Raw genomic sequence first — 15,112 nt, forward strand, 5'->3', positions numbered from 1 at the left:
GGAGGCCTTTACTGCAAAAAAGATCCTGGGTTAGAGGGTTAACTTGTGATTTAACCCGGGGTTTTCAAAACTTAGGCCAACATTGTATTTGTTGTTTTGGTGTAAAACAAACTTTCAATCACATCATTCCATTTCATATCTGACTTTTCATGGATTTTCCCTGACAGGATCATGATTTTGCACTAGCAAAGCCACTCACAAAGGGAATTCAGCAAACAAACTGGATAATCAAGGAGTGGTATTCAAAGAAAAATCAAGAATCAGGTAGTTCAAGGACGATAAAAGGAAACATATGATGATGAAATGTGGAGGGCTGTTGTTTGAGGGATTAGTTTGTGCGCCTGTACAGAGGAATCCTCTTTCCTGCATGTCACTACCCACTCTTTCGCTCCCTCACTTCCTCTATCGACTGACCTGTCTCTCAAATAAAGGCACAAAAGCAGCCCTCCCAAAACAATCTAAGAGAAAATATGATGAGAAGTTTCTCAGTGTTCAGAGAGACCAGAAGAGGCCCAGCATCTGGCAGCTTCTACATTTCAAAGAAGCTTGAGAAATCTCAATGGAATAAGAGTATTGCATACAAGGGTTGTATACTGTAGCTCCTGTATTCTCTGGTTGTTTCTGAACAAAATCTGGATGGTCATTAAATCTTTGCTCAAACAGCAGAGCTAGTGGAGGCCTGTGACAGAACTGTAGATCAATTCTAAACGGGGTGAGTTTCCATTGTAACTTATGATGAACACATTAGCTGCAACCTGTGTACCACCCAATAACCATTCACTTTTGTCCAAAGAGCTTACTTGAGATACATACAGGAAGACTGTTCAGAGACTTTTATGTATTTATTATGTTAGCTTTGTTATAAGCTGCAAACAGGTTGCACTCTGTAAAGCTATATATATATATATATATATAAATATATATATATATATACATATTATATTATTTATATAAATAAAGCTCGTATCAGGAAATCCTCTGTAGTCTTTCCAAATGTTTTGTTTGAAAGCTTTGCTTGATCATGTATTTTTTCTTAATGAACTTATACAACAAAAAGAGATCTGCAGTATGTTGAACATGCTTTGTAGTTCAGTTCTTTGATCGCCCCCTCTCCGTGAAATTTGTTGTTCTATAATCATGTCACCTGAATTCCATCTTGGCTCCAGACGGACAAAACTCAAAATCACTTTGGCTGCTAGAGAGAGCTGTCATAAACCAACAGTGCAGTTTTGGGGATTTGCTGAATTGACTGTTGCTGTCAAAGGGCAGTCTCAATATCTGTGACACTTTTTTTTAGGGGAGGGGGGGGCTAACTAACTCCAATTTAAACCAATTCCACAGCAACTGATTTTAGTGAGGTAGAGTGCTTGTAAAAGTCTGCATGGTGTGATGGTCTGCTTTATGGATGGTTCAGAATCTTATTTGAAGCATTGAGTTACTTTTTGAATCACATTACCATATGTTTAATGTTTTTATAATGTAGTTTTAGTGCTTGAAGCTCTCCAACAGACTGTTTCATGTTCCACATTTGTGAGAAAGGAAGAAACAAAGGCACTACCTTGCTTGTCCACTGTTGTATTGACTGTTTAATCCTGCACCAAACAAGTGTTACATGTATCAATTATCTTGGCAATTACATTTTTTCCCATTGTCCAAATCTTTGGGAATGACTTTTAGGATTGCTGTTTTTGTTTCTCTATGAACTTTAGATTTTTTAAGAAATGAGAGGATGGGATGTATTAAATGCTGACTGAGAAAGAAAGAGGGCTTTGATGGTCAAATATCGGCCAAACGCTAGTAGATCAAACTATGCAGATTGAAAAATAGATTCTTTTTTTTTTTTTGTTACATTATGTTCATTTGACTAAACCAGAATTGATTTGGATGGTAAATAGCTGACTACTTGCTGCTACATGTTAAGTGTCCGTATTAACAAATCCATTCCTACACATTTAGCTGACCATGAGTGTGGGGTTCAGTGTCTTGCTGAAGACATGTGACAGCTAAGGATTGAACACTGAACCACATCTGGATCAGTAGGTCAAGCTGACAAAATAACACTCACTTTTATTTATTACAAAATTAATTGATTTGCATGAACTTTCAGCTAGTGTTGTATAGATTCTAGGGATAGAAATCAGCTTAAAGAAAAAATCAGCTAACAAGGAAATTACCAAATCTCTGCTACAACGGCACATATAGATCATAAATGTCTATTTAGCATATAGAAAAAGCATGGAAGAGAATCACCTGCCAATGCTGATGATTAAGGGGACTATCACACTGAACCCCACAACTTTAATCCTGTAAGAAAAATAAGCTTTCTTTTTCACCTTCTTGTTTTAGGAGGCCTCTGGTGAAGGGACTGAAGAGTTTTCAAAATGTTTTCACAAGTTTTTAGCAGATTTATAACATTTTACAACATTGAGCTTTCTGGAAGCAGAATTTCCACATCTGTACTCACACTGGTCAAATCACTTCACATAACAGCTAGGGGTTCATTTACAGGGGTTGTAAGTTTATTTACACTCAGGTAACATCATGTCAAAGACAATAATAACTCACCAGACCTACCGGTATGTGTTATGTAGACATTTGTTCAAAAACTTTTTATTTTTTATTTTTTTTTTAACAGAAGTGAAATACAACTTAGCTCCAGCTTCCGGCTGCCACTATAGAGTGCATGAAGTGTATGTTCACATACTAACTGCTGAAAGTCTGTCAGCATCTCTCCATACTTTATGGATGGCAGGAAAGACATTGTGCATGCTGTCTTTACAAGTGGCCTCCTCTCCACGTGACATATCAAGAGGATGATCTACCCACTCACATCTTGTCATTCAAAATGTTTAGCTTGTGTGTAAACTTTCAAAGTAAACAAAATCAAATATGATAATTCTTTTCAGAAAACTTAATATCATGTTTTAAACATTAGTTTTCTGAAAGTTAGGTTTGATTAAGGCCAGGCAGATGAACTGTAATAATATGAAACATTTTCCTTTCACTTACCTAAAATGGTTCCAAACTATCCAGACTGATCGGAGATGTATCGTGCAGAAAGATTTCTGCTTAACTATATAAAAAAAAAGTAAAACATGAGCAGTACACTAATCCAAAACTGAAACAGAAAAAAGTGGACACAGACACATTTCCATGCACCCTTTATTCCATGTTACCATTAAAATATCATTTTTTCCACCTTCTTGGGAAAAACCAGAGTAATCTGTTTAATGACATGTTTAAGGCTTCATTTAAGTTTTACACATGAACAAAGTCAGATTCCACAAACTTCATTTGCCTTTATTTGTACACAGCAATTTCAATGATTAAAATCAATGACACAAGACCACCCTGTGTATAAGCTTATATGTATAGAGAAGAATTGAATTAGACCATAACAAAGATTTAGAATACAAACCAGCTCTGGAGAGCTCAGTGTAAATCTATCAACATTTAGACCGGAAAGTTGTGTACAAATGTCAGTAGCAAAACAATAATCAACATTAAAGAAGGGTCTTCATTTCCTTTAAAAAGAGGAGCCGGTGAAAATGTAACAGAGATGATTGAAGGCTTGTTGTTCAAATAACAGAAGCCCAACAATATTCAGAAAACATCAACATCCCACTGACAAATCATTTCACAGCAATACACTGATCGATCATACATCGCAAGTCGCTGAGCGTCCCTAAAAAACAATCCTCCAAACGAAATGTTCAGCAACTAGCTCTATAGAAAGTCTTTCAATCATGTCGTGTTTCACTTCAATGTGAACTATTTATATATACACTTCACTTTATGTCTTTACATATTTTTCTCTAGGTTTTAGTTATTTGCAGGGGAAAAAGATACAGATAGGTCAAGTTGAAATGTTCAGCTATTACAGGTGATTAAATATGTTCCCATCTGCCTTTGTGGTTCTTACAGAGACCCTTGGAGTTTGAGTTGGGACAAAGGCTACTCTCCCAGACAACACTTCTGCTCAAATCCCTGGCTACTGCAGGCAGAAACACATTGCCAAAAAAAAAAAAAAAGGCATGACAGTGGTCAGGCTAAATTTGGTGTAGGTAATTTGCTGTCATTACAGTCCCCCCCCCCCCCCATGCTATCTAGCTGTCACAGTGATTGACTGATTGATTCCTCCAAAGAATAGCAGCAGTTATCAGTCCTCCTGAGGAACACAAGAGCCCTGCTGTCGTCTGCAGGACTGAGAAATGTCTGTAAACATAAGGCTTTATTTCTACCACAAAACAACTGATAAATTCAGTACATACTCTAACCAACAACAGCTAAGACCTTCAAGTCTGTTATCGTGTAAAACAGCAGGCGAGTCTTCACATGATCTGCAGTAACCAAAGCATAGCCCTGATACCTGCTTCTCTCTCTTTTAGCCAGGTCTTTGTAGAACCAATATGTGGAGACTTCTTGTTGCATTACTTAGTTGCAAATGTTTCAGTTGTAGTGGCACAATCTACAGATACATGACAGAATTGTAATGCAAAAACAAAACGATGCACACGATAAAAAAAAGTAATTAAAGTCTGGATTGTGGAGCAAAATCACTTTTTCAACAAAAGCTTCACAAGATGATGGAATGTTAAGAGGAACTGCTAAGACGGGCTGGGGCTCATATTATTACGTAAATATTTCTCTGCACGATTTAAGGTTAAGAAATACAGTTCATATAAACACAATGTGTCAAATAAAACAGTTATTTTGTTTCTATAAAGCAGAGCAGGTCCTTACATCTTTTTTAAAGGGGGAGTTCCCAACATTAGTCTGTGACATCAGTGAAACAAATCCAGCCAAAGACAACACAACACCTTAAAGTCTGGAGCATTATCAGGAAAATGTTATTTTTGATTTGATCTTTATCCCCTGAGAACTCTATTCTCTGTACACAATGAACACTGAAGGAGTCTAGGCTGAGATAACAGTTTAGTTTGGGTTGATGGAGTAATATAGAAGCTCCATTCCATGTATTAACAGCTTTAGGGACAACTTTAGTGCAAATTGTTTGTCAGCACCAGCTTTTTTACAGTTATGACTTAACATGAAGCCCTAGAGTCCATTTGTAGAAAACTGAGATGTACCATTTCTCTAAAGCCTGCCATTTACTTTACCACTGTATAAAAGTCACACTGACTGTTCGGCTGAAGCCTTTACAATGCCTGATCAAAGCTCACACTGTACAAGTTAAATTGGGACAGAGTTGAAGTGAGCTCTGTATTTGAGACATCTTGCATACGGCTCAAATACAGATATCAGAAACGCTCGTTCTATCACAAACGCACCCACTGCTAACAAATACAGAGCTATGCAGCCATTTCCTGCCAATGTTTCTCTTGTTCATAGTTTTCATGATATGAGGGGGGAAACATCTGCTGTTTCATGGTGTTTTTAGACGCTATCTGACCATTTTTGCGCAGATGTTATCAGGAAAAAAAGGCCTGAAGTCAGAGAATGGGCTTGTGGCTATGCTCTTATTGTTCGTTGTACAGTGTACACCGGGCTTTACTTAAATATCACTTTTGGTTAACATCACCCAACCCTACTGCTGAGGCATTTACAAATCATGTTAATCATTTGTTAAATTATTACATTCAATATAGAATAAGAACCGATCAATGCAATCAAAGCATTTAGCACATTGAAGATAAAACTGCTCTTTAACACTGTGTAAAATGTATAGTAGTCAGAACAGACAGTATTTTTTTTAAGTTAGCACTGAAGGTAATATCTGCATTCTGAAATGACAATGTTCAAGGACTTAAGTGATTTTCTTCCTAAATAGTCTGTGTTTTTGCCATCATGGCAGGATTATCGTTAGTAGCAAGTTTTGATCCCTCCAGCTCCCTGTATGAGAGAGAAACATGCATCAGGACTACAAAGATCACAGCTGCAGTGAACAGATGTGCAGGAGTTCACCTGGGTTGAAACCCACTTTAAAAACAGTTTCTGAAGCTGCATTTAAAAAACATGGAATGCTGATAACCAATGACATCAACACAGACATATCACAAACAGAAAAAAACTCTCCTGAATATCAGCACATTGAAATGCAAATCTTAAATTAACCCTGATTGGTAACTTTAAATTAAGCGGGGAAAGAATCATCTGCAAAAGCATTTTGATAGTTACTCGTCAGATTTTACAAAAAGAATACAAAACAATCAAGTTTCAATGCTGAAAAAAGTCTTAGTCAAAAATAAATTGATGGTGACCTGTTGGATAAAAAGATGTAAGACCAAGTAAATGTGGATGCGAATGAATGGAGACACTGCAGTGCAAACTTCAGGCTGGGGTTCACTGGTAAACTATATGCACATTTAAATGAACCAGCCAAGTTTTGAGGACGCTACATGTAAAGCCATTATGCTTCTGTCCAAACTGGTCCTTCCCACAGCTGCAGTTCAACAATCTTAAATCACCTCTTTCAGTCAACTTTATATTCTCCAATGACAGTTGAAACCAAGTGGTCAGTTTACTCTAGTCATGCCTGAATGCTTAGAGAGGAACTTCAGAGATGATTATGAGATGGCTTCATAAGATTTTGTAGATGAACCCAGACCTGAGGGCCGAGGTCCACTCAGGAGGTAGGAAGCTCAAAGGAGATAAACTGCTTGAGTCTCTCAAGATACTGGGCATACAGTTCAATGTCATTGTGTCCCGCTCCTTCAACCCACAGGGGCTCCACAGCACGGGGGCAGCGCTCATACATTGCCAGGCCATGTGAGAAGTCTATCACCTCGTCCTCTGTACCATGGATCACCAGCACTGGGGAGGCAACTTTGGACACCTTGTCTATGCTATGGAGGGGAAAGAGACAGGAGATATGAAGTAACAACAGTGTTCTTGATGCAATCTGGTGTTCACCAACACTTTCACTCTAGATCCATCTATAATATATATATATATATATATATATATATACACACACACACACACATACACACACACACACAATATATATGCTCAAGAAGAAGCACATTAAGGTCATAAAGTGGCCTAGCCAGTCTCCAGATCTTAATCCTATAGACCAGTGGTTCTCAAACTTTTTAGACTGCGTACCACCTCCGAAAATATTTGGCTCTCCAAGTACCACCATTATGGTTAAAATACACTGTAGGCCTATTTCTACACACATCTTACGCAGGAGGTTATTTATTATTGACTGTTGGCAGCTACACTATAGGACTACGAAGGGCTAGCGCTAGAACTGGCACTTAAACTAACACAACTCTGACATTTACCCAAATCAAAAAAAAAGTGCAGCACAATAAAAATGACAACTTTATACCAACAACCTGTTTGAGAATATTTAGTCTCCAGTGTTTCCCACACAAAGACCTGGGCCCAAGTATATTTCCGACCTGTTCTTATTAAATTTTTCATTTATTCATAAAATTGCTGCATGCCTGAGAGAGCAAGAGGGAGCAGGGGAGAGAGAGAGAGAGCGTGCAGGCGCGCGCTCTGCAGGCTCCGTGCAATCAGAGCCGCTGTATTATAAGTCTCTGCGTTCAACATAGCAAAACTGCCTTTTTTTTAAAAAATCCCTCTCTCCCTGAGGAGTGTTAACACTAGAACCGCCAAGACCGTGTGACGGACGGTTTGGGTTTTTATAATACAAATAACTCTTTTTAAATAAAAACTACGAGCCTCTCATCCAATGACTTTTCTTAAATATGTGTCATGTATGTTTTCACAAGATTTCTGAGCATTTATACCTCTAACCGCGCCGCCTTCATATTGACGGCAGTTGAAAATTATACATTTCCCTGGATTGTTTTTGCACGTCGTTTTAATTTGTATTAGTTATTGTTTCTATTTGTAGACTTCATATATATGCGCAGGAATTTAACAAAGAGCGACAGATAGATAGGATATACAAATAGATAGATAGAGACCATAGACAGATAGATACATGCTGACGTCGGTGCCCACTGAGCCACAGCATCCACAAGAGCTGAGAAGGAGGCAGTGCCAGACAAACACGCACTGCAAGAAAAATATGACCATTGTCTCCTGCAAGGGGTGCAAGAGACCTGTGTGTGGGAAGTGCACCGTAAAAGGTTGAGCACTTTTGCCGCAGGTATATGCATTACGTGCCGCGGCGCTGTCCAAGGTGCCAATCGTTCATTTGTTCATCTGTTTATTTGTTTGCCGCTGCATCTGTTATGGATTTCTGCAGTTCTTTTTCTAGGCTATATAGTTTGTCATGCCCATAGATAACCGTGTTTTTGTTGTTGTTGTTGTTGTTTTTGGCGTGCGTGTGTGTTGGTCAATAATTTCCTCTATGTTGGGGAAACAAACCCAGTTGCAGAGAGGAGGAGGAGCATCGGTGTTTATCTCTTTTTTTTTGCAGTGTTTTTATTAAAATGCATAGCCTAATATAGCCAACAATATAATAGACTAAAAGTTCTGTATGTTTCATTTTTGTAGAATGTGTTTTAGCAACGGGAGACGTGGAGAAGCAGTAAAAAATGGCGCACTAAAAAAGCCGACAGATATTGTAAATTAACATGCAACATTTAAAAGGTTACCAATCCTGCTTTATGCTTATAGCCTATTTTGTTTGTAGATAAAAGTAAGTTGTATTTAACTTCATCAAAAAAAATGCATTATTTGTGTGCTTCTGAGCACAAACAATTTCATTTGCATATGCTGTCTGAAAGACGGCTGCGGCGCTTGGAGGGGGGTCTAGACTGTTGGTGGTCCGAGTGTTAAGACAGCAAAAACAGAGCAGAATCACATCAGCTCCAGAGCGAGAGAGAGAGTACATGCATCAAAAACTGAAGATCCGTTATCTACAGCTGCTTGCTCCCAATTGTACTGAACTCCAATAAATAACAGAATATCTGTTAATGTAGGTCTACAGCTGCTTGCTGTTGTTTCAGTACTGAACTATAACGGAATATCGAGTGGAACTTTTCAAAACGTGAGGTGTACTCCTGTTGTTGTTTATGTCTGTATGCGCGAGCATAAATTGAGCAGATTAAAGTTGTTTGTTGCAAAAACTAGATTAATTTAGAGGGGAAAACACATTTGATATAAATACAACCCAATAGATACAAGACAGATAAGATAAGAGTCGTTTTATGCTGAACAGGTTTGAGATTTCTTTGCGTACCGCCACAGGGAGCCCGCGTACTACCGGTGGTAGGTGTACCATAGTTTGAGAACCACTGCTATAGAACATTTGTGGAGGGAGCTGAAACTTTGAGTTGCCAAGCGACAGCCTTGAAACCTTCAGAATTTTAATCTGTAAAGAGGAATGGACCAAAATCGCTCCTGAGATGGGTGGTATTGATGAAGACTCTGACCATAAAGGAGTATTGATGAGCTGACTTCAAAATTAGTTGTTTACTGAAAAACCAAATCTAAAATAACCTGAAATCGTAAAAAAAACAAAACCTGCTGGTCTGCTAGTTCTGGCCAAAAAGCTGTTATGTTTGACACCTCTGCTCTAAAGAAAGATTTGTTTGAGGTGGCACCGCTTTTTAAGCATTTATTAAATGTAAAGGTATTTGTATTTAAAATAAGTTAATAGTGCATTTAGCTACACTGAAAGGGGAAGCATGCCTCTAGACCTGCCTTGGATTGGGCTAAGCCTTTAATATGAATTGTGTTGTTCTCTGCCTCTGGTTAATTATGTATCTGCATTTGAATTGGCTTCATGTATTTTCTCTTGCATGCAATGCTTGTCTGTTGATGCTGTGGGTCAACACTCACCTGGGGAAGGCATCAAAGCAGTAGGTCTTCCTCGTGTTAGGGAAGGCCACCCGTAGCCCTGACATGAGTGGTGAATGGAGAATGACAGCAGCACACTCATAGCGAGAAGCCAGGTCAATGGTTGGAACAGTGCCAATGCTCTGACCATACAGGATGATGTTCTCAGGTGTTATGCCATACCTGTAAAAAAGAAAAAAGTCATATGGACAACCGAGTTTGTCATACAATGAATTCACATTAAAGAAGTGTGATACATACTGTAAGAGCGCAGTGCAAAATAAAAAGTAAATATTTATGGCAGTAAATGTCGTGGTGCAAGACCACTGGTATTGATTGACATATCATGAATAATGGTGGTGAAAGATGGACAGTACTGGTGGAGACGAGTGGTCCCCGACCCCCTGCCAGCATGCCATCAGCTACAACACATTCTGGCACGTGTATTATCACTATTCTACCACAGAGTAATATTTTAATATTTTACATTTTTGATGAATTTGCTTACCCAATTCTTAATGAGGGGATTAGGGCACAGTGAGGGTGAGAATACAGAAAAGCACAGAGGACTCAGCGGAGAGAAAAGTCTCAGAAACACAGAAGTGGAGAATCTATGTGAGGTGGAGAAAAGTAGACATGGTGTCCTCTAAAACTAGAAGAGAAGAAAGAAAGAATGGGCAGACTCTTACATGTTTGTTCTCCCCACAGGCAGTTTTAAGAATGCCTCGTACTTTCAACAAACTATCACTAAATGAGACAGTGTAACATCAGTACGAGACAAAACATGTGTTTTCAGCAATAGTACCAACTAAAATCCGATCTGAGGACACAAAATAAATGAACTAAAAGCCCAATAAGATTGATCCATCAGAATCCTGACACAATCGTTCACATACCAACAATGTGCCAACAATGTTCCCTTAAAGTTGTTCTGGTTTTGGGTCTCAGGTGTTGTCTGACACATTTCTAAAAACCCTAATAGGTTTCTACTATATGTAGATTCCGCCGCCAGGGGGCTCTAAATCGAGCAGGAGGCAATTGGCCAGCTGACACCTCGGTCACACAAGCTGAAAGCATGCTGACGCTACGCAACATCATTGGAATTCCATGCATAGGAAAACAGGGTCTCGGAACCTCCCATTTCAACCAATGGGGGAAGGCAGATGTCAAGGAGAAGAGAGCCATGACCCAGGAGGAAGTACGGAACCTGGAGGAGGAGGGGCGACGATCAAGGGCTGTGGAGCTAGCGTCCTAGGGAGCCTGGACCAAATGGGACCTCCCCAAAAGAAAGATCTCATGGGCGGATCTATGGAGACTAGAACGTTTCCGCATCTCTTTCCTGCTGCGATCGGTGTATGACACACTCCAGACTCCGACAAACTTGCACAGATGGGGCATGAGAGAGGACCCACTGTGCAAGCTCTGTGGAAAGAAGGGCACCATGGCGCACATCTTGTCAGGGTGTACAACAGCACTCACCCAGGGAAGATACAGATGGCGCCACGACAAGGTGCTCATGACACTCGCTAACACCCTGGAGCAGGAGAGACGCAAGAAAACGGCAAATACATGGGAAACCAACATCATCAATGAAGTTTGTGAGGGAGGGAGAAAAGCCATCAACCACAGCAAGATCATCAAGAAACAACCTACTACAAAAAGGCCAGGCATGGGACATGAAGGTAGACCTGGGAGGAAGGCTGCAGTTCCCTCAGGTACCAAATACCAGGATCTGTTGCATGACTGTAGGGGGAAAGGGTGGCAGGCATGGCTGTTTCCAGTCGAGGACGGCTGTAGAGGATTCCTTGCCCATTCTGTGTGGACAATGCTCACAGCCATTGGAGTGACAGGAAAGGAGAGGAAGGTAGCAGCTTACAGGATGGGGGAGGCAGCAGAAAGAGCCTCTTGCTGGTTATGGAGCAGGAGAGAGGAGCTAAGCTGGAAGCCAGGAGGAAGAGATGGGCAGTGATTTTGCCACCACCGCCGACCCGCCAACTGAAGGATATTACGGTTCAGGGTCGAAACATCCAATGAAGGTTTGACACCGTCTGACGACATCAACTCCTCCTGGCCAAGGGGAAGCATCTTTTGATGTAATTATTCTTGTGAAATCAGTTAATGATTGTTAAACCATGAGTGAGAGAGCTGTTGCAGGAGTTAGATCTTATAAGCAGCTAATGGATGTTTCAATTTCCCTCGGGATGAATTACATTTTTAAAGAATTAAATTAAGTATCTTGTATTAAGTCAAATGCACATGAATCTGAAACATGCATAGCTTGCACATTTAGTCTGTCTGTATTTTTCTACCATGCCATCTCCCTGGCTTATTATTATCTGCAGTTTTACCTTATCATTTTTAGTAATACAAGCTGTAAATTGTGCACAGCTCAATCATCAGAGCTGGTTCAGCTGTTGGGAAAAAAAAGAAACGGCACTGTAACCCTCCACTCTGCGTGACTCATTTAATCGTCTTTTAGTTCATCCATTCATTTGGGCTTCTTGTAAACCTCAGGTGTGCACAAATTGAGACGATGCAAGCCTGGCCTTAGTCAGTCCTGATTAATTAAGGCTGGATTGCTTTCATGGTACAACATGAGGCTTAATTAGGATATTTTGTTAGTTTCAGTCTGACTTTCTTTAGCCACGTTGATGTAATACCCCCCAGGATAGGTTGATTTGGCAAACAAATAATATAATAATGTATTTTCTTTATTAATCAATCTTGATATGTATTATTGTATTACCTGTCTGAGCTCCTCCACCAGCACACTCCCACCCACACTCTTAGGTCTGCTGATACAAACCTCCTGCCCCCCCCTGCAGGACCAACCTTCGGTCCTGGGGGGACAGGGCCTTCTCCATTGCCGCTCCCACCCTCTGGAACTCACTCCCTAAAAACATCAGAGACTCCCCCACACTCACTTCCTTCAAGAAATCCCTCAAAACTCACCTCTTCATCACCGCCTACAACTACTGACTCTCATCCTCTTCCCTCGACACTACTTCTATGTTGTATTGTTCTCTTAGTTTTTTTGTTGTTTCCTGTTAAAGCGTCTTTGAGTATTTAGAAAAGCGCTATATAAATCTATTTTTTTATTATTATGATGATCCACTAAAGACTGATGGCTCCTACTCACTTGTTCCTCAGCACCTGCCAGGCCGCCTCGATGTCTGCATAGAGATTCTTCTCTGAAGGTTTACCAGTGCTGACTCCGTAGCCTGAGTAATCGTAGGAGAACACGTTACAGTTGATTCTGGATCCGAGGCCGATGTAGAAACTGCACATCTGGCCCAGGTCCACGGCGTTACCGTGGGAAAACAGCAGAGTGTACCGACTGTTCGGGGCGCAGCGCACAAACATGCATCCTACTCGGTTACCCCGGCTGCTTCTGGTGCTAATCACTTCAACTGCATCAAGTTCTCTCTGGGAGTACTGCCAGTCCGCCCGCTCTGTTAAGTGTAAGCTAGTCCCCCCGTTAGCATCGCTGTGTAGAGAGTATGTGGGCTCCGGGGGGAGGAAAGCTAGCTTGGACGCTATGCGGCTGGGGCAGGGTGGACAACAGAAGAGCCAGCAGAGTTCACCGAGAGAAAACCCATTCATCCTCGGTCCTTCTTCGGGCATTGAGTCGCAGGGCAACCCGGTGATTAACTATTTTGAAAAGAAAGTAATCCCTGTGGATTTAAGTCCTGTTCATTTCCAATAAAAGCCTTGAAGAAGTGTAAATGTCAGGTGGCTGTGTTTGTCGGCTTTGCAGCTAACACGCTAGCTGTACGGTAGGTAGCGGGAAAACAAGCTCAGACCTCATGTAAGTCAGAGATTACCTTCAACTAAAATGTACGTCAATAATAGTTTACAGCATGGCGCAGCGACTGGGCATGGTAGAAAAAGTCCAGCCTTGAAATACATCACTTACTAGACGTAAAGTGTAACTGTTACTGCACAGAGAAGGAGCACGGCCAACGGAGGCAAGTCTGACTTCCGGTACTTCTTCTTCTTCTTTTGTATTCCCAACAGACTCGATGTCTTGTGGCACATTGCTGCCTCTCTCAGTCGAGACTTAGTATTGTTTTAAAGCGCTTGAATTCTTAGGAATAAATTCTGTTGAGGACATAACGTCATTAATATGGAGTTAGATCAGTCTCAATATTCACAAATGCACACAGAAGGATTCACAAATTTATTTCAATGCACACACAAATATATTTCATTCTATATAAATGTAAAACAAATCCACAAATTAAAAAAATAAGATTCACAAATGTATTTCTGATTCACATACAAATATTTATAGTTTTGTATGTGATAAAAATCCACAAATGTATAATATATATATATATATATATATATATATTATATTTAAAAACACATTTGTATCTCATTTACAAACTGTTTGTCATTTGTGAACCTCACTGCATTTGTGTGTGGGACTCCCCTGCCGTGGTTAGATCATAGACTGTAAAAATAATGGACGGGACAAGGTCCCCGGTGTAGTGAAGCTTTTATTTGTAGCGCTCCCCCTACTGACTGGCTGCAGTATAGGTCATAAACCCCGCCTCCTCAATGATAACAGACGGGATGTGGGTCAAACTGTAAAGCTAAAATACTCGTCACATAATTTTTTTCCAAACCTAAACTCTGCTGTGATCATTAGTTATTATCACCCTACATTGTGTTCAAGTGCTCATTTTTCTGTGAAGTTTGTTTTAAATAAGTTATTTGAGGTTGAAAAACAGGATTTTACGTCATATTTGACGATGATTGACAGGGGCCAGGGGTTGTTTATTGAAGATTTCTTTTCATAAAATGTTTAAATAAACTTTTTAAAAATCTGATATGACTGTCTCTGATTAACTGGAGTACAACAACGTGTTGGTCACAGTAAAATAATTTAGCAGTTAAGTTTATAGTTCACATTTGGAAAGGCCTTGAACTGACATTAATTTCTTCTTGACCAACAACAGCTAAGACAACAGCAAAGCTAACAGACGAGCTCAGCTGGTCTCGTCTGAGATAAATGGCCTTCAAACTTACTTAATATTAAACACTTAAAGCCAATAAGCATAGCAAGATACGCATGAGATTCCATTTCCATTTATTCAATCACAGACTTGTCAAACAGTCTGGCATTTTGTGCTGCTGTTTTCAAGAGTTAATGACTAAAGAGAAGAAGTCCATCGAGAGGGGACAGGAAACACTCAGGGGACGAGTCCTCCATGTTGTCAGGGGTTGTTAATGGATCTGAATCTGAGAGCATCTTCTGTAATAAAGAAAAACAATCACAGAGTTAAATGTAAAGTATAATGAATTTTACTGTGATGTTTATGCCTCAGACCTGAAATCAGATCTGTCCTCAGGTTCTGCTAAACTTCAGGTTCTAAAGTTT

The 15,112-nt window shown here is 40.0% G+C and overlaps 1 protein-coding gene across 1 annotated transcript; it reads right to left on the reverse strand.

Annotated features, from left to right (window-relative positions):
• Positions 1-3,144: 3,144 nt before the first annotated feature.
• abhd17c (abhydrolase domain containing 17C, depalmitoylase) lies at positions 3,145-13,725 on the reverse strand. Its single transcript, XM_020641461.3, has 3 exons — positions 12,866-13,725; positions 9,730-9,909; positions 3,145-6,806 (listed from the first exon to the last, which is right to left on the reverse strand). The coding sequence occupies exons 1-3, from the start codon at positions 13,348-13,350 to the stop codon at positions 6,587-6,589; spliced, it is 885 nt and encodes a 294-aa protein (XP_020497117.1). The 5' UTR covers positions 13,351-13,725; the 3' UTR covers positions 3,145-6,586.
• Positions 13,726-15,112: the final 1,387 nt, after the last annotated feature.

The sequence above is a fragment of the Labrus bergylta genome, chromosome 3 (assembly GCF_963930695.1).
Source record: "Labrus bergylta chromosome 3, fLabBer1.1, whole genome shotgun sequence".
Classification (NCBI taxonomy): domain Eukaryota; kingdom Metazoa; phylum Chordata; class Actinopteri; order Labriformes; family Labridae; genus Labrus; species Labrus bergylta.